Raw genomic sequence first — 19,055 nt, 5'->3', positions numbered from 1 at the left:
CTGTGAAGCAACGAATTAAAAGCCAGCGCAGCTCCAGAAATATCATACTCAGTCTGTAACATATGCTTTTTACTCCCATGTACTATGTCATTTATGTGATATATTGTATATGACATATGCTGATTTTGATGTATACAAGGGTAATATAATAATAACTACCGCATAGAAAGCAAAACCATAAGTAAGCCGTAAGACAAAAATAAACAGGGCTGTAATCATAAGAGAAGAAAAGGTTTTGCTATATTTTATACAGATGTTTGTTTTTTTTTACTTGCTGTATTGGATTGATTTCCAACGTCTAGCTTTACCTTCGGTTTCTGTCTGTTTTCCCTTTTTTTTTTCTTTTTTTAAATCCTCCTCTCCTACGCTGTGTGATCGCTCTGTCCCTCATTGCCTCTGCTGCTTACAGAAATAGCCCTCTCCTGTGAGGTAGAGCAGGGAACAGAAGAATGCTCCTGAGGCGTTGCTTCTTATTTTGGGTGGTCACTGGATTCAGACCTGTATTGTGTGACAGCCGCGGTGGTCTCTCCTAGGAGACAGGCCCGATCTAATGTGCGAAACCTCCGAGGATGACGCTGACCTTCTCTGCCACTTCATGCCAACCTCTCCTCACTTCCTTCCTTCTCCTTCTCCTTCTCCTCCTCCTCCGCAGACTGCTCCAGTGTTGTAAGCCGAGCAGACCTCCAGCGGATGCCCGTGCAGCGATTGCTGGGGGACGGTGAGTCGTACGTGGCGCTGGCGGTCGAGACGGCTCTCATTGGCCTGGGCCAGCAGCGGGTGATGCCCGATGGGCTGTACGCTCAAGAGAAGGTGTGCCGCAACGAGGAGCAGCTATTGGCCAAGCTGCAGGAAGTGGAACTGGACGACTCCTTGGTCAAAATCTTCCGTAAACAGGCCGTCTTTTTGCTGGAGGGTAAGGGGCTTAAAAGATTTTTAAAACTTTTTAGTGGTTTAGTTTGGTGGCGCAGCGAGTTGTGCAAAAGACGTAGAGTTGGCTGTTCTATCCCTGGCTCTTCCCATCCACATGCTGAAGTGCCTTCTGGCAAGAGACTGAACTTCAAGTTTCTCCTGATGGTCAGGAATAAGTAAATAGGTAAACGTAAAGCTCTTTGTCCGTTAAAGCTGAAACGGGTTATAAAAGTGTTTACCGCTTGTTTCACTACATTTCCCAGCAGTCTCCGCACCTCCATATGCATGGACACGCCTCCTCCCTGACTTTCCTTTACCTCCACCGAGAGAGCCTACACATTCTTGCTAAAACAGGAAAAACACATTTGACTCCGTCTCACTATTTATTATCCTTTCATTTTGTGGTGCAAATAGAGGCTGAGCTGCCCTGGGCCAGACCAAAATGAGCTCTTTACACAGTAACACCAGGGGTATTGTGTCAGCACACATATGCGCACACACGCACACACACACACACACACACACACACACACACAACAGTGTGTACATTTGCAGGACTGGAGCTGGAGCGGAATGGGGTTCGGTTATGGGAAGGAGGAGAGGGAGGAGGAGGAGGAGGAGGAGGAGCGGGGTGGCGGTGGTGGTATTGGTGGCATGTCCCAGAGGACCCAGCCCAGTCAAACTCCACTCCGGTCCCCACCCAAACCTCATCCCTGCCGCGTCCCCCGACGCGACCACCCACCTCTGGCTCCGTCGCTAATAGAGCACCAGGCTCTGAGGCCTCTGCGGGCCCCTGGAGGCTGCTGCTGCGCCACTGTGTGATGTGGTCTGTGGCTTTGAAGCCTGTTGGGGTTTAAAATAACCCACCAGAGAGGAGGGGAAGTGCATGAAGGGGGGGAAGGAAGAGAGCGTGGGGCCAAGTCTGCACACACGACCATATGGTTTTTGACGTCACAGTTTGTTTAAATGCCGCGTGGCTTCGCCTCTTCCTGGCTGAAAGGAGGAGACCAGAGTCCCTGCTCAGCATGCAATAGGAAAATCATGACTCAGTATGCAACAACAGAAAAATGGATTGTATATACCATGAAGTTAATTAACCTGATGAGTGCGTTTATTTGTCCCTCTTTGTTCTGTCATAAAAAAAAAAGAGGCCACCTTTTTAACTGTCTGTGTCATTTTCTCTGATTTTGTTTTTAACAGCTGGTCCGTACTCTGGCCTTGGAGAGATTGTCCACAGAGAGAGTGTTCCCATGCACACCTTCGCCCGCTATCTCTTCACCTCTCTCCTACCTCACGACGCTGAACTGGCGTACAAAATTGCACTGAGAGCCATGCGGTAGGTGTTTCACATTCCCAAAAAAAAAAAAAAACATAAACTGAAAAAGAAGCGAATGGACTTGTTGGCTTTTCGCTTACATTTGCTTGTCTGCGTGTGCTGCGGTAGTCGTGCCAAAACCGAGTCAACCTATTTGAAGAATTAAATGCTGTTCTTGTTTTTTGTTTTTTGCTGTACGCATGTGTGCTTGCCTGCTCTTCAAACTCAGCAGGTTTTTCGAAACACAAGGACGTAAAATGCAAAAAATTTAGGCCAGCGCCCTGTTCCGTGCGTGCGCACGCTCTGCGTTGTGTTTTTCTGTTTGTGCGTCCATGTGATCTCTCTATATTAAGCCCCTGTGTGTATTCATCTGTGGACAATGCGTACATGTGTATGTGTGTTAATCAGTCGGCGCTGCTGTGTTTTGATGTTGTGACTAGTGGGAGCTGGATCAGTGAATATTAATTACATTAATGAGAGTGTAATTAGTGTGGCTGTAATGAGGAAGGATCACGCACACATGTACGCGCACACACACACACACACACACACACACACATCAGCACACAGGCGCGCGTGTGCCAAGCCAATGGGGAGAGAGCAGCGCGGGGAAGATGTTTGTTGTGTTTCCACAGAGTCCGTCGCTGTAACAAGAAAGAGGAAAAGCAATGATTAGAGGATGAATGAGTGTTCCTTTCTCTCGCTCCGTGATGTGGCACGGCCGCTCAGAGAAGGCAAACGCATTGTTGACACCTTCCCGCTGTTAACCGTTTAGGAGGCGTCGGGGCCTGAAAATAACACGCTTACGAAACCCAAACGAGACGGTTTGGATTTTCTCTGTGTGGTTTTCAAGGTTGCACATCCTGCCGCCGCGTCCCCTCCTTCGCTCTAAACCCGCGGCCCAAACCCGTTTTTTCCCTGAGTCAGCCGCTCCCTTCCTTCCCCTGCCACTTCCTTTCACCTTTTCCCGTTTCCTCCCCCTCGCCAATCCTCCATCCTCACTCCTTCGGTGTGAAACCGGCGATTTAGAATAATATGGCCACTTATGGGTGCTCCTGGGAGCCAGGGGTGTCTGCTCAGCACATAATGAATGTGTGTAATGTAGCATAGTGTAATGTGATAGCATATACCTCCCCGCTCCCACGGGACAGCGGACAGTTAAATATAGAGGAGGACGTAAAGTAACCAGGGCTATTTTAATGGCCCCATTATAACACTATCATTGATACAAGGAGGCTATCTCTCTCTTTTGCATACGGACACACACACCCGTTTTCCTTTCCCACTTTCTCGATTTGTCTTCGCTGTCACAGCTGCTCTCAAAAGAAAAGGCTTTTTTGTTTTTTCTTCTTTCTTTCTTTTTTTTGTAAACGAGAGGACGTCAGACTGCCTCCAGACACAAATGCATGTCCGCGAGAGTATTCCAAAGTGTGTGTTTATGTGCCGCGGATGAGGTTAATTAAAGCGTGCGAGCGCAGCATATTCCGTGCGACGGCTCGGTGCGAGCGGCCAACACGAAAAAACAGAGGAGCTCGCCGGCTGGTTCCCGGCCTGCAACCGAAGGAATCGGCTGCAATCGAAGAAGGAGAAGAAGAAGAAGAAGAAAACGGGAGAAGAGGTTTGTTGCCTCTCCAGAGACCGTGCTTAACTCTTTGGGCTGAAATTTGGATATGGGCTGTGAGTCCTCCAATGCTAATGACTCTGGATCTTTGCTAGAAAACACAATTTCGCCTCCTCCGCATAATCCGTAGCCATGTACCCTAAAGTAGACATTATCACGCATATCAGAAACTAGTCAGCTGTGGTGAGTTTAATTCTCTGGTTAGCGCAGTGGCAACTGGAACTGAGCAGTGCATGTTGAAGTTGCAGTTATCACTGCAACACACAACACAGGACATCTGAATAGAAGTTGTGTATGAGGCTGAAGACAAACTTTCTGTGCTTCTCTGGATTTACTGAGACATGTGAACAGATAAAACGCAGCTGCGTAGTTCCACTTCTGGGGAGGTGCACATCAGGCTAGGTACATACGGCGAGCGACATGCAACTATGAGCTAAGCTTTCGCCAACAAAGCCGAACTTTAAAATAAACGTACTTAGAATTCACAGTTGCTTATTCTCCTTCTACGTTGGCAACAAAATGCACAAAGGGAATCAAATGTTTCCCCTAATGGTCCTTGCTAGTGACATATCAATTATTAAATATATTTTTTTTTCACTGTTATTACCAATACAATTCATGTAAACAGCAATATTCTATCGCCATACTCGACATAGCAAAACGTTATATTTTGCAAAACTGAGGCAGCTGGATTCTTGCAGGACTATCCAGTCGACATTATCACTTTGTTAGGATCATGCACGCTTTATACTTCTGCGGCAATTTGACGTCGCAGCTACGGCCTCAGCCCAGACTCTGTGCTGTCTCAAGTGCACCCCACCCCAGAAATGTAACTATGTGTTACTATGTGCCTTGCAGACCGCAAGAGCTTTGATTGGTCTGCTTCGTGTGTTTCCACTTTAGTATTTCTGGCTGCTCCTCCGTCTCTGCAATTTTCAGTTTGATTGCTTTGGATCAACAAAGATGGAACACATTGAGGAAAGCTTAACTGAGGGGGTTGGGAGATTCAAACATTTGCATGTCTCACCTTCGACGAAATTTCGACGTTTTTGAAAGTTTTAGTTGCTATTATTTAAAATTGAGGCAAAAAAGTGGAAGCAAAAACTAACCTGTCAAAAAAGACACAGCACTAGACGCGCACAGTATAAATGTCAGTATGAATGGCTACGTACGTAGGTTACGCCGACTATGGTGCGTTCCATTAGTACTCAGAAGTCGGAATTTCCGACAACTGGAAGTCAGATTTCCTCTCAGAAAGTCGTAGAATCCTTGCTACCCTCGAGTTGATATACCAAGATGGCCGCCCGGGGGGGGGGGGGGGGACAGTAGTTAGAAGCTCCTGTAATGTTCCGTTTATTAGCACTTATGATTAGTTTTTTTTTGCTTTAAGTCGGTCGTACAGACAGCATTTTTCCACATACATAATTTGAAAGTTTTTCATGCGTTATATGGGAAATACAGGTCCCTGTCGCGCTAACAACGGCTAAAAACAATAGCCTAGCAAAACCAAAACAGTGTGAAACACCATGTGGCAAACTGTGATCAATAGTGTATTTTTTTCTACATTAAATATTTGAAATCTTTGAATATTTTTTATAAATTTCTGCCTCGCAATAGCATCAAGAATTTTTTAAAAACTTTATTTCACTCTGCACTCAAAAAATTATTGAGCACACCAAGTTATATTCAGACAAAGCAGGAGATTTCATGGGCATATAGTTTTCCGACGTTCTGTAACTGGACCGCCGATAACTCAGGTGTGACGTTATTCCCAGTGATGATTTCCGCCCTCGGAGGTAAATGGACGCACCATATGTCCCGTAAAGTTATAAACCACACTTCAGTTGTATAGATTACATCTTTATTGAAGAGTTCAAAGAAAAAGTCCTGCGACCTTCGTGTGGCAAGACCTCTTTCAGCGTCTTGCAGAAACGAAATAAAACCACTGAGAACTTGACGACTTGAACATGAACAGGTTTTCACCTGACCGCAATGACATTTTGGTGAGATACGTGTCTTCCAGAAAACAATGCGTCACCCAAAGCAAATGTCATTTCAAATATCCCAGGCCCTTGAGAGCTGGAGTTTGGGGTTACCTCTCCGGTCATGCATGACTTGATCCGTCCTGCCGGGCACGCTGAAGATTTCATCCTGAAGGAGTTTGTGTATAGAGGAGTAGAGATCTTCCACCGGATGTGTCGCTTGGCTGATGGATGTGTGCTTGATAAATTCCGAAAGTGAAGCGTGTTTACAGTCGGAGGGGGGAAGGAACGCGAGGTAAAAGAGGTCATGTCGTGGTGATGCAGACCAGAAATCTGATTTAGGTAAAATCTCGCTGGACTGCTTTTCATCATCATCTCTTTTCTTTCTCTACACCGTGTTGTACAGTTTGTTCTGGCTTTATGTGAATGGATGAAGTTAAGCCCACTGACAGTGCGGGCCCATTACTTGCTTCTAAATATTACCTGTGTGCGTCTCCACTCCACATGAGATCTGTCTTCTGCAACCCGCTGCAGACTCTCTCCACAACCTTGCCTTCTGCATATTTCTGTCCTGGTATTGCTATGTCCCTCTCAGATGTGACAGGGTGCTACAGTGCCACAGGAGCCATTTGACACCCTCCTCGCTGACTCGCGTGGGGATTGATTGCCCCTTACAGCTCACTCTGTTAGTATTTTATGTATCGTTGATAATATTACGTCCAGCCGCGGCGGTGCTGTAAAGAAATACGAGTTTAATTTGGTGTTTTAAGCTCACTTGACGTCGATTTTGTATGGTTATTGCACGGAGAAGACGGTTCATGTTTACGGACGGTGTGGACGGAAACTCCACCTGCGCTTAGCCTGAGATAGTTTTTATTTCATTTTATGTAGCCCAGTACAGATTTCACCCACAACATTTCGAGGAGTTTTTTTTTTTTTTTTTTTTAAAGCTGGCGTGGCCTCTCAAGCTCCCATCCATTGGAGGCCTCTGGCTCTCTGGTGAAAACCAAACAAAGACAGGAATGTTGATGAGGCCTCCATCTTTACCCAGGGCTCTTTTTTTTTTTTGCTTTTTTTTTTTTTTTTTTTTGCTTTGCTACACCCTAGGAATCTTCCAGAAGGCCCCAGTGTGGCAGAGGCTTTTAGCAGCTCTTTAGATGTGTGTGGAACGAAGCCGGCTGTTGGGCCGGTGCGTTCGGACGTCTCCGCTTTACGCCGGGTGTCAGTGTTCGCACTTGCGCGCAAACTCCGCTGAGTTTTTGTCACCTACTCTCGCCGAGAGACGATCTCCCCCCCGCCCCTCCCTCGCTTGCAGCCCCTCTTGGGCAAAACCGAGCGGAGACGATGCTGTTTTCGTGCGTGCCTTCACTCGGGTACGCACCAGTATCACATGGTCTTTGCTCTGAAATTGAAACTGGCATTTAGCATTACATTGCTTTTACTGGGCTGCTTTGATGTGTTTTCAAAAGGGCAGGTGTGTGTGTCTCTGTGTGTGTGTGTGTCTGTGTCTGTGTGTGTGTGTGTGTGTGTTCTCTGGGTCTTTTCACTGATGTGTGTTGGTATTTGTTTGATGTGTGTCCAGCCTTACGGGGCTGGAAGGTGAATTCCTTAATTTCCCCATGGACTCAATTAGCTTTGTGATTGGCTGAGAGAAGGCCAGGTTGTGCTGTCTTCTGAAGGAGAGAAGACCTTTGAAACTGAGGTGGGAGCGGAGGGAAGGGAAGTGAAGCAGAATAGGAGATGAGCCGGCCACAGCGGTAATCGTGTTGTGCTCGTGGTGCTTGTGAAGACTCGGCCCTGCTAGTGTTATTATAATGAGAGCCGGAGACTAGTGAAGATCCTCCATCCACTAGCAGGTGTTTCGCGGCTCTGACTTCATTATGACCAATTAGAGTGAAGAAAATACTAATTATACCTTGGGTTTCTTGGTGATTAAACAGTCGGTTGAAAGTAAATTGCAGGGATAGGCTAACTGTAATCCCTCGGTGACGACTGAAGTCATTTTCATTTTGAAGTCACCGCGATAATGAAGAGTTTTTCCGTCTGTACAGTGTGTCTGTCAGCGCGCTTGTTACAGTACGGAGAAAGAAATGATTACTGTGATGTTGATGGCATCTCTCTCAGCTTTTCTTACCCTAACTTTTATTTTTTTTTTTTACAGCTCAATGTCACTTTAAAGAAGTTGATTATTTCGAGTGAAGTTTTCTGCAGAATAGTTGATCTCACCTCCTGAATTCTCCCGTTGCCAGGTTGCCCGTGTTGGAGTCGACGGCCTCGTCCGGTGACCTGTCGCGACCTCACCACATCGTGTCCGTAGTGCCCAACCGCTACCCGCGCTGGTTCACCCTGAGCCACATAGAGTCTCAGCAGTGTGAGCTGGCCTCCACCATGCTCACCGCGGCCAAAGGTGCGGATGCATTTGCAAATGAAAAGGCAGGAATGAGTTGCACGGGATGCTCAGGAGGGCTGTGCTTACTCGTGAGATGTTTGCGAACGCTCTGTAATCTCCGTCCTGTTCCTTGTAGGTGACAGTCGCAGGCTGGAGACAGTCCTGGAGTCCATCCAGAAAAACATTCACTCCTCGTCTCACATTTTCAAACTGGCACAGGACGCGTTCAAGATCGCCACGCTCATGGACAGCCTGCCTGACATCACACTTCTCAAAGTCTCCCTGGAGCTGGGGCTGCAGGTACGCAGGCACACTGGATATTTAGTCGCACACGTTCTTGTCGAGTTGTAAATACTTGTGAACATCAGGCCTCTTTTTAATCTCCGGCTTCAGCCGGAATAACAATCAGCATTCTAGTCCTGAGACAAATAAACCTCCATAACACGTCTTTGTTTCTCCTCCAAGCCCTCGTTAATTTGCATCTTTCCTTAGCGAGCTAGCCCATCGTTACTCCACAGGAACAGCTTACAGCACACAGCGGAGCGCTTCGGTTATGCCGTTATGCCGCGGCGTCCGCGAAAGCGATTTCACCCGCGCGCCCATGAAGCTGAATTTTTTAAAAGGTTGTGGTGGCATTATTGTCTGGGAATGCGGCAACATCTTGAGGGAACAGTATTTGCACTATAGGGTGCCCTTATTCCTGGGAAAATGGCTCAGTGTTCCATCCCCGTTATATGAGCAATCACCAGACCTTGTGACTCCCGTGAGGTGTCTGCTGTACCATTACCGATGCGGCTCCGCGGATCCCTCAGCTTTTCAGAATGTCTAAACGTGTCCGGACGCTTGGAGGAGTTGAAGATGGCTCGAAGGATCGCGTTGCTATTCCCTCGCTGTGGGCTTTTGTGCAAAAATTTTTTATTTTTAATTTTTTTAGGGTGGATGCCTCCTGAATGAGAAGTGTCATGTGGATGCGTTGAATGGATCTTTTTCACTTTTCAGTAATTAACGTTGTTAAATGTAAATGTAGGCTATGCTGAGGAGTGGCAGGGATTTAAATTGAAGTCATTATCAGACTGGTATAAAGCTGGTACAACATGCTAACTTCTCATTTGTTGACGGACGAGGCAACCGTGGTATACATGTTATACAAGCTGTGCTCCTCTTCAGTGGAAATGGTTGAGATATTTCCTCACTACTTCAATATCCCACTTCCTCAGGTGATGAGAATAACTCTATCCACGTTAAACTGGAGGAGAAGGGAGATGGTTCGCTGGTTAGTCACATGTGCCACTGAAGTTGGTAAGTCGCCGCGGCTTTGTCCTGTTTCATTTCATTTACGGTGTCCCGCACGCTACAAAACTTCTGTTCCCTCTGTTTCTCGTGTGCCAGGTGTGTACGCACTGGACAGCATCATGCAGAGCTGGTTCACCCTCTTCACCCCCACTGAAGCCACCAGCATCGTGGCCACCACTGTCATGTCCAACAGCACTATCGTCCGCCTCCACCTGGACTGCCACCAGCAGGAGAACCTGGCCTCATCCGCTCGCACCCTCGCCCTCCAGTGTGCCATGAAGGACCCCCAGAACTGCGCCCTCTCCGCTCTTACACTCTGTGAAAAGGACCACATTGCCTTCGAGACAGCCTACCAGATTGTACTGGACGCGGCGGCGACGGGGATGAGCTACACGCAGCTGTTCACCATCGCGCGCTACATGGAACACCGAGGTTACCCGATGAGGGCGTACAAGCTGGCGACGCTGGCCATGGCCCACCTGAACCTCAGCTACAACCAGGACACGCACCCGGCCATCAATGACGTTCTGTGGGCCTGCGCGCTCAGCCACTCGCTGGGGAAGAACGAGCTGGCGGCCGTCATCCCCCTGGTGGTCAAGAGCGTGAAGTGCGCCACCGTGCTCTCGGACATTCTGCGGCGGTGCACGCTCACCACGCCGGGCATGGTGTCGGCGCTGCACAGCCGCAGGAACTCTGGGAAGCTGATGTCGCTGGACAAGGCGCCGCTACGGCAGCTGCTGGACGCAACCATCGGGGCCTACATCAACACGACGCACTCGCGGCTCACGCACATCAGCCCGCGGCACTACAGCGAATTCATCGAGTTCCTGGGGAAGGCCCGGGAGACTTTCATGATGGCTCACGACGGACACATTCAGTTCACCCAGTTCATAGACAACCTGAAACAGATCTACAAGGGCAAAAAGAAACTAATGATGCTGGTGAGGGAGAGGTTCGGCTGAGGGGGGGGAGGGGGTCGCCAACAGCTCCCCTCCCACTCTAGTACTTTTCTATTAACTTGAGTCTGCCTTTTGAACTTCTTTTGGACTTTTTAGACAAGTAAAGAAGAGGGATTGTGACTTGTAGAATGAAGCAAAAAGAGGAAAGGAAAAGATGAGAAAAAAATCAACAGAGCCACATGCGGTATTATTGTTCTTGCTGTTGTTATTGTTATAAACATTATTACTATTATTATTATTATTATTATTATTAATAATATTATTACTACTATGTGTACAGAAGTGTTTTTATTTTTCAGAAGAGAGGAAATTTGTCACATTGTGAATGTTGTGTGTATTTCTCTACATGTGTGCGAGACGGAAATGAAAAGTGAAATGGCTTTTTTTTTAAAAAATGATTTTTTGTTCCTTTATTTTTTTTTGTTTGTTTTTTGTTTAAAGCATCATGTTTTTTTCCCTTTTTTCAGTGTATATTGAGTTACATGTCGTCAAAGTGGCCGAAGCCCTTCTACAAAAATCGCTCATGTTAAAAAAAAAAAAAAAAAAAAAAAATACAAAGAAAAACCAACAACAACAACAACAGCAAATGTCTCGGCATCCTCAAAATGAAACTAAGGCTTTAAACCACACGGAGCACCTCCCTCTGTCCAGGCCCTCGGCGGTAGGCGCTGGGCAGCACTGCACAGCTTGGCTCGGCTCGGCTCGGCACAGCTTGGGTTAGCACTGACAGAAAGCCACCATCACCCTTTTTTTTTTTAAATTATTTTTATTTTTAAAGGTTTTTTTTGTATTTGACGTGGCGGCAGCAGCAGCACTTGAGCAGCCATTCGTTTTCTCTGGGTTCCAGGCATTAGCTTCATCACACAACAACGCTCTTAGTTAACCTGTGTTTGTTGTAATCTCGCTGTCCTACGTAACGAGGACCTGCTCCAGCGGCGGGGACGATGGCACGTTAGATGAATACGATGTTAACGTAACAGCCCGGATTTCACTAAATGAACCCGATTTTTCTCGTTGAAGCAGAAACCCAGAGGCAGACTACCTCACCATACTAATTGAACCTGCTCCCTGTTTTCTTACTTTTTTTCTTTTTTTTTTTGCTATCATGATTTTTATCATCCTCTACAGCTGACAGTGTTAATTAAAAAAACGGGGGGGACTGACTAGTAAGATCAATGCTACGAGGAAACCTGCAAAAAGTGTCTCTGTGCTCGGCTCTGCTGTACGCCCTGGCATCCGTACGCGCGCCCCGGAGCCAAAAGAATTGGCTCAAACCCACTCAAGAAGATGTGTCAGTATGTCAACCCCCCCCACCCCCCCAACCCCCAACCCCACCCCACTTCCCCACTTCCCCCACAAACCTCCATCTCATCTCTACAGCCGCCATTGTATGGTATTTTCAGACTAGGCCAGTGTCACTTCCCTCTGTGCATGTGAATCATAGAAATTAGACTTTCTACTGTTATAGTTCGTGGTGTGGAACCTTCAGTAATTGTCAACCAGAACGTTCTCAGGGATTTCTCTACACAGGAAAAAAAAAAAAAAAAAAGAAAAAAAGGAAAAAAAAAAAGGCGGAACAAACTGACGACTACGAGGAAAAAGACGGAAAAAAAGCGCGACACGACACATGAGCGAGCATTTATTGTACTCTGTATATATGCCATAGTATATGTCTGAATATGGAGGATCTGAAAGTATATGTTAACTAATTTATACAGAGTATTCTATGTAATGTGAAATACTTGAAGCCGCTGTAGTTTGCTCTCTCTCTCGCTCTCCATCTCTTTCTCTTTTACTTTCCGTCTTCTCTTTTTTTTCTTTATTTCTCTTTTGTTGATAACGGAACATATCAGAAGGACTAGACTGACCTTGTTGACGGCTTTTTTTTTTTTTTTTTGCTTTTTCTTTTTTGTTTTTCGTGGACTTACATGTGCTCATACTTGAGGCGCTGGATCCCGTCAGAAACTCAGTCCAGATTTTGGTGGCGCAGAAAGAATAAAAGAAAAAAAAGCATTGATGATCATTCCGGCTGACTACAAGCAAAGGAAAGGGAGGGAGGTAGACTAATAAATGTTTTTTAAAAAAACAAAACAAAAAAACACACACACACAATACAGGATCTCTTAAAGTACTTACTTATGCATGTACGCTGTTGTACTAGCCTAGTTTTCCATGGGATCCTATTGGAAAAAAATGTGCTTTATACAGGAGCTAATTGGAAATTAATCTAGTAAAAAAAACGAAACAAAAGAAGAAGTATTCGGTGTCCAGCCTTACACGCATTTAAGGACATTTCTAGGCTTAGGCTGCCTCATCTTGCAGAAATATAACCACTGCAAGAATGACAATAGTCGCGGGTTTAACACGGCTAAAAAGAAAGGAAAAAAAAAAACAAAAAAAGTCTCCTCGGTTTTCCGTTGCAGAATTTCCAGTGTCTCCTCTGCAATGTTCAGCTGTCCTACCATTACCCGTTTCCTCGACCTTCTCGTTCATTTCCGTTTGTTTCATTTCTCATTTTCTGTGCATCTTTTTCTATCTCGTGTCGACTAAAGATAAAAGCAGCCTTTTTCTCTTGCCTTGTCTTAACGCTTTAAAGTAACCAAACAGAAGATCTATCTAACAACCAAACGCGTTCTAAGAGGTGAGAGACAACCGACCTTGGTCCCAGCTTTAGTGTCCTTAATTAGTAAGTGAATGGCTGTGTAATTCATGCTTTAACAAAGCAATTCCTCACGTGTGTTTGGTGGGAAAAAAAAAAGAAAAAAAAATACGTTGTCCAGTGTCTCTTGTTCTCTTCAGAAACGATTTCCTCTGAGTCTTTCTAGCTGTTCTTATTTTATTTTTAATTATTTTTTTTTTGTTTGTCTGTGTAGGAATCTTCTGCTCTCCCATTTTATTTATTACAATGACCCATGTATACATGCTTATGAAATTAAGATTTGATACACCGATATCAATTTATTTATGTAACTAAATCACTGTTTTATAATCTTGTTAATGAGTCAATAATTGATTTTTTTTTTGTTTTATTTTTTTTTTGTTTTTTTGTTTTAATAAAAGTTAGTTTTTGAAATGTACATTTAGTTCCTCTCAAAGGTTTTGTTAATCTGTCCAAAAGACGAAAAAAAACAAAAATCAGGAATCTTTTTTTTTTTTTTTTCTCCTCACAGCTGCGCTTCTGCCTCAGAAAAAGTCTGCCGTGCGTCATTACGGGACGCGGTCCCCCCCCCCCGATCAGTCGGGCCGGTTCAGATCTGCATCGACGAGTGGTGTCAGAAAGAGGCAGAGGGGGGATCACTCTCGCTGGCAGCAGCTTTCACGCTGTCATCTCAGCCGAGCTGACGGGGAATATGAAATGTATCAATTGATATTCCCATGGTCTTTGTAGCTTCTGTCAGGCAGCCAGGCTCAGCCAACCACAATAACCTGTTTACATGTATCCGACACTGACAGTGGTGCCACAGGATGACTAAATCAGTGTATGTAGTTTGTCGAGTGTGTGTGTGTGTGTTTGTGTAGACATGTTTTTGTGTGCGCTGCCCCCACCACCACCGCCACCACCACCACCTCCTCTTGTTTGCATTCCTCCGTGTTTTAATGTGTGTGTGTGTGTGTGTGTGTGCGATTGAGGCCTTTAGGGAGTGAATGGGAACAGGTGGTAGCTCCAGACTACAGGAGCTCCTGACAGCAGTAAGGTCCCCAGACTCCCAGCCCCTCATTAAACATTGACACAAAAACACTGCAACTGTCTGTGTGTGAACAGTAATGAAGCGCAGACGGATACACGGGTATACACACTGCAACTTAGCACAGCACGAGCTCTCAGTCCTCATCCCTGTGTGTGTGTGTGTGTGTGTGTATGCCGTCCATCTGTGTGCGCTCATTAATGAGGTACATTTGTCCATAGAGGTGTCCACTTAGATATCGAGGTATTTGTCAGGTTTAGCAACAAAAGCGCCAGTCTGCTGTCAGAGGCCAGACAGGACTGTCCATTTCTTATGAGACGGATGCCTGCCTGTGACGAATGAAACGCACCGGGCGCATGTGTGTGTCCATGCATGTAAGCGTGCGCTCTCCTTGCGTTGTGTGTGTGTGCGTGCGTGCGGGAGAGACCACTTCTCCGGCGTGTCTGACCTGTGCTCGGGTCCCTGCTCAGTTCCAGTTGGTAATGACGTCCCTCGGGTGCAGCTCGGTGCAGCAGCCTCCTCCAGTCTGTCTCACTGTATACTTCTAATGACATCATGATCACACGCTGGCCCCCTTTCATGCCAAAAGCCCTCTTCCTCACCGCCGCCATCAAAACTCCTATCTAGAGCGTTCACCGTCTCTTCAAGCGCGCGCACACACACACACACACACGTATACACCCCAAGTCACGACTTCACAACGCATCAAGGCCTTGACATTTCCCCGTACATCCGAGGCTCTATTATGTTTCATGTTTCCGCCTATAGAAAGCATATTTTTGAAGTCGTATGTGCTGCGTAAGACAGATTCAAGTTGTGGGCTGCCGGGAGAGAGAGAGAGAGAAAAAAAACTGTCTTTTACTGTTATTTTAAGGTCATGATCTGCACACAAGGGTGCTGTTGTACACCTCCCCGCCAGAGCAGCACTGATAACAGGAACACGAACCCTCGGAGAACATCTATAGAGTTGCATCGCGCATTTGTTTCACAGTGTGACGTAAAATCCAAATTTCAAGGTTTTCGTTTAAATCGATGTAGGACGCGGGAGTCTGCCTCTGTGCTTTAACAGCACCGTGTCTAGAACTAATGAGACCCCACCGCACCACGATGTTTTGCCTTGATAACCTCGACGGACATGCTCAGTTTTTGGGGGTGTTTTTTTTTACCTCTTATTCAGCGAGCTATGTATGGAACCTAACTAGCTTTATTTTTTGGATTTACCAAGACCTGTGTGTGACCTGTGAGACAAACTTCTGCCCCACAAGTTGTTTGTGGTGGAAAGTCTGGAACTATTCTGTTGGGAACTGATTACGCTCTGGCAAAGATCTGCCAGGCCGGTCGGCTGAAACCTTTTACTGGAACGGCGCGTTAACGCCGAGTCTGGCTACGCCTTCAACCTATTACCTGGAATTCCCACATGGGCTGTTCTCTTCTTTTTAGGCCGGAAAGAGCTTTTATAAAGATTTAAAAGTGCCCCATGCAAACATGTTATCTTAGAGGGGACGCAGAAGACATCTGTGGATCTCAGAAACACTGCGTATTACGTCGGTTTACTGGCACACCCACGAGCCTGTGCTGCTGGATCAGGTAGTGATTCTGACTAACGGCTGCAGAACGTAACACAGAATCTGAAATGACCTGATTTGAACCGCGAAGTGTTCTGTGTCTACAAACCTTTCGTTTCTGATTTCTATTAGTGACTCATCGCGTGCAACAGGAGTGATTAGATGCTTCTAATAGAAATGCTGTCTGCGTGCTAGAACACTTTCCCTGCGGCTTTTTTTTTTCTTTTTTTTAAGGAATATTTTTCTTATGTTCCAACTTTTCGTCCTGCTGCTGTACCTGGGAGAGCTTCACACCAATACAAAGCCCACCCACTGCAAATCACCTGGCAATGCCTGAGCAGAACGTGGCTGCTCCCGGGATCACGTATCCTCAAAATAACTCATCTCACTCCGCAAATCTGTATTAGGTGTTGTATCTGAGATCCGAACTATATTTGTGGCTGGGGTTTTATGGATGTGCTTTTATTCTTATTCCCTAAGCCCTGGTGTCCTGTAATATAATAATAAGCCTTTCGATGAGGTTTTCTGTACTAACAGAGCCCGTCTAGGAAAAGCTCACATTCTGCACATTTACAGTATCTGAAAGTACTATCTCTTTTTTGCAAGAGGTCCAAGGCCTTTGTGGTGCATCAAGTTTTCTATCATTACAGGAGTACAAAAAGAGGATCATAGACATGTGTTCTTCAGCACTGCCTGCAGCATCAGCCCGGCTTCCACGGGGACTCTCTTCCTTTCCTGCTCCTCTTTTCAGAAGGCCGTCGGAGTTTGATCTCCTCTCTCCCCCTCCATCGGCCCCGAGGCGTCTGATTAAATGCTAATTAAAGCCGTTAGCGCTGCTATCACCGCTGCTAACTCCTCTCTCTCTGTCACAGAGATTAATGCCCCTCGTTCATCATCCCACCTCTCCCAGCCCGACTACCTGCCCGGCTCGCAAAAGCTGATCAAGTCATCAGCCCCCGAAGCCCCTCTCCGCCACCGCCTCCCATCGCACCAAGATGGACGAGGGGTTTAAATTTTAATTTGAAAATTGCCCTCAATTACGTCTGTGCCGACCACTTGCCGGAGCTTCTCGTGCGGCTGAGTGGGAAGGGGTTACGGCGGCGGGTCAGTGGCCGTGATGAGCGATAAGGGGACATTAATAAGAAAGGCAGAGGTTCATTTAAAAGCAGAAAGGACAGTGGGAGCAGCTCTCTCATTATTTAACTCCCCCAGCTTTATTTAAAGGACTTTATTTAAGGATACCAAGTTAATGTGTCCTCCAGGACAGACGGTTAAAGCGCCTGACAGAGTGAGAAAGTTACGGCCATAACTTACACCCTGAGCACACACTGCGGTGCCATCTTTTTTACCTCTTTTGACATTCTCGCCGTTTTCAGGCGGCGCGGAACGAGCCTCGGAGGGACATAAAATGTTAGAACAAAGTTACACACATCATTTAATTTTATTCTTTCACAATTTCTGGCTCACAAATGTTTTATTGGTTCCAATATCGGTAATCATTATAAGCTATTGGAATATATTGAGCTATGTATAACAAGTCAGCCAAATGTCACTTGAACTACCACCAGATTGGGGTGGGGGGTTGAGGGGGATGTGCCCTGGAATATGCAGCTACTCTGCGGGGCCTCATCTGGTGTTTGTTTTATGTGTGTGATTTTTACTGGACTGCATACACAAATCTTGAATGATAATGATGCAAGCTTTCCCTCTTACTCGAACACACCTCGGAGCAAAGAGGTTGCCGTCGGTGCCTGAGCGCCACCAGTTGCTCGCGGTAATTTCTTTCATGCCTCCGCGCTGGCGACAGCCGTGGCTGCAGGCAATATGTTTTCGGGTTGCACGTACATGTGTCCTACGTTTGTGAACCTAACGTTTCAGGATCATCTTAAGGGATTTGTTGTTGTTGTTGTTTTCTTTTTAACCAGAAGCAGGAGGGGGATGAGATTTTGACAGTCAAAGGTCACTGTTACCTCACAAAACATGCGTTTGGCTGTAAATATGTGAGCTAAACAGGAGAAAATTTTACACAAGTGTCTAGCAGGATCTAATGATGAGGTGGTGACATTATTACATCCAAGGGGTCAAAGGTCAATGTCATTGTGACTTCATAATATTGTGCAAAAACAGAGGTGGAGTTCGTGGCCGTATTTCACAGCCGGCTGGGCGCTGAATGGGGCTATTGTATATATCTTTTGTGCTGCCAGGTTGAAGATTTATATAAAAAAAGCTTCTACAATTTAAAACTTGAAGCTCCTTTACTTCAAAATCAGCTTTGTTAGCCACGTCTAAATGCACACCGAATTTGTTCCCTGTTTTAACTCACCCGCCTTCACACGTAGAGCAGTGGGCAGCCATGCGAGGCCCCGGGGAGCCATTTGGGAGGTTTAGGTGCCATGGGCGTGTGGGAATTGAAACCAGTGACCTCGCGGTCCCAGAGCTGCTTCTCTAACCATTACCATTTCCTGCGACATGGACTGTGTATTTGAAGAGGTGCCTCCTGCCGCGTACACAACTTCGTCTTTTATTCGAAACAGCACTTGCAGATTGACTCGCTGGCAGATGCACAAAGCCACAAGACGGAAATAAATTGTGAGAACACCAGAGTGTTGATAGATAATACAATGTGCTAATATTTTTGTTATAAACACAAAAGCTAAAAAAAACAAACTATTTTGTTTGACTTCAGCCCACACCTACTCTACCTGCCTCCCTCTCTGATCAGTGAAACCCAGCCAACAGTGCCGTCATCCAATGGTTTCCAAACACAACTAACTAATACACAGAGATTCATGCACCTGCGACCTGGACTGTTCACACCCAAAAAGAAAAATAAATAGAGAGATTCTTTCACTTCATCTCTCACCGTTCTTGCCAAAACTCTGCCGGATACATGTCCAAAGCCTCTAAATCTGTCTGCCAGTGTTTATATTTGCACAGTGATTGCTGGGAAATGGAGGAAAACCCCACTTACCTCCTTTTTTCATTCTTCTAACATGTTTCGCTGACATAAAACACACATGTAGCGGGGCGTCGAACCTGCACAGCTTTTGAAATCGAGGACTCGGTGGCAGAAATGTCACAAACTTTAATAAAGGTGCAACAGAGATAGGATTTGAGTTGATAATAATTTCACACGTTCGCTTAGGTTTGCAGAGCAGCCCTCAGGGCCAATCAGAGTTTCGGATTCCAGGTAGTGTGACATTTAATAGTGTGTGCAACATGCTCTGGAGGGTCTGGGGCTGCACGCCGCGAGAATACGCAACGCCGCGGCGGCGAAGGTGGCGCAGGCTTCTCTCTAGCAAGAGACGGCTTTAACATTCCAGAGCTGCTTGATTA

The 19,055-nt window shown here is 46.1% G+C and overlaps 1 protein-coding gene across 2 annotated transcripts in view; it reads left to right on the top strand.

Annotated features, from left to right (window-relative positions):
• Positions 1–13,545, top strand: part of LOC125012341 (zinc finger SWIM domain-containing protein 6) — a 46,249-nt gene extending 32,704 nt beyond the window's left edge. For both annotated transcript variants that reach the window (XM_047592237.1, XM_047592236.1), the window contains exons 9-14: positions 653–913; positions 2,110–2,245; positions 8,077–8,234; positions 8,353–8,516; positions 9,434–9,515; positions 9,606–13,545. In XM_047592237.1, the coding sequence (XP_047448193.1) occupies positions 653–913; positions 2,110–2,245; positions 8,077–8,234; positions 8,353–8,516; positions 9,434–9,515; positions 9,606–10,471 (1,667 nt within the window). In that variant the 3' untranslated portion in view covers positions 10,472–13,545. The remainder of the gene's footprint in view (positions 1–652; positions 914–2,109; positions 2,246–8,076; positions 8,235–8,352; positions 8,517–9,433; positions 9,516–9,605) is intronic.
• Positions 13,546–19,055: the final 5,510 nt, after the last annotated feature.

Source organism: Mugil cephalus, chromosome 8 (assembly GCF_022458985.1).
Source record: "Mugil cephalus isolate CIBA_MC_2020 chromosome 8, CIBA_Mcephalus_1.1, whole genome shotgun sequence".
NCBI lineage: Eukaryota > Metazoa > Chordata > Actinopteri > Mugiliformes > Mugilidae > Mugil > Mugil cephalus.
Note: the sequence above shows the minus strand (reverse complement) of the source record. Positions and strands in the feature narration are given on the sequence as shown.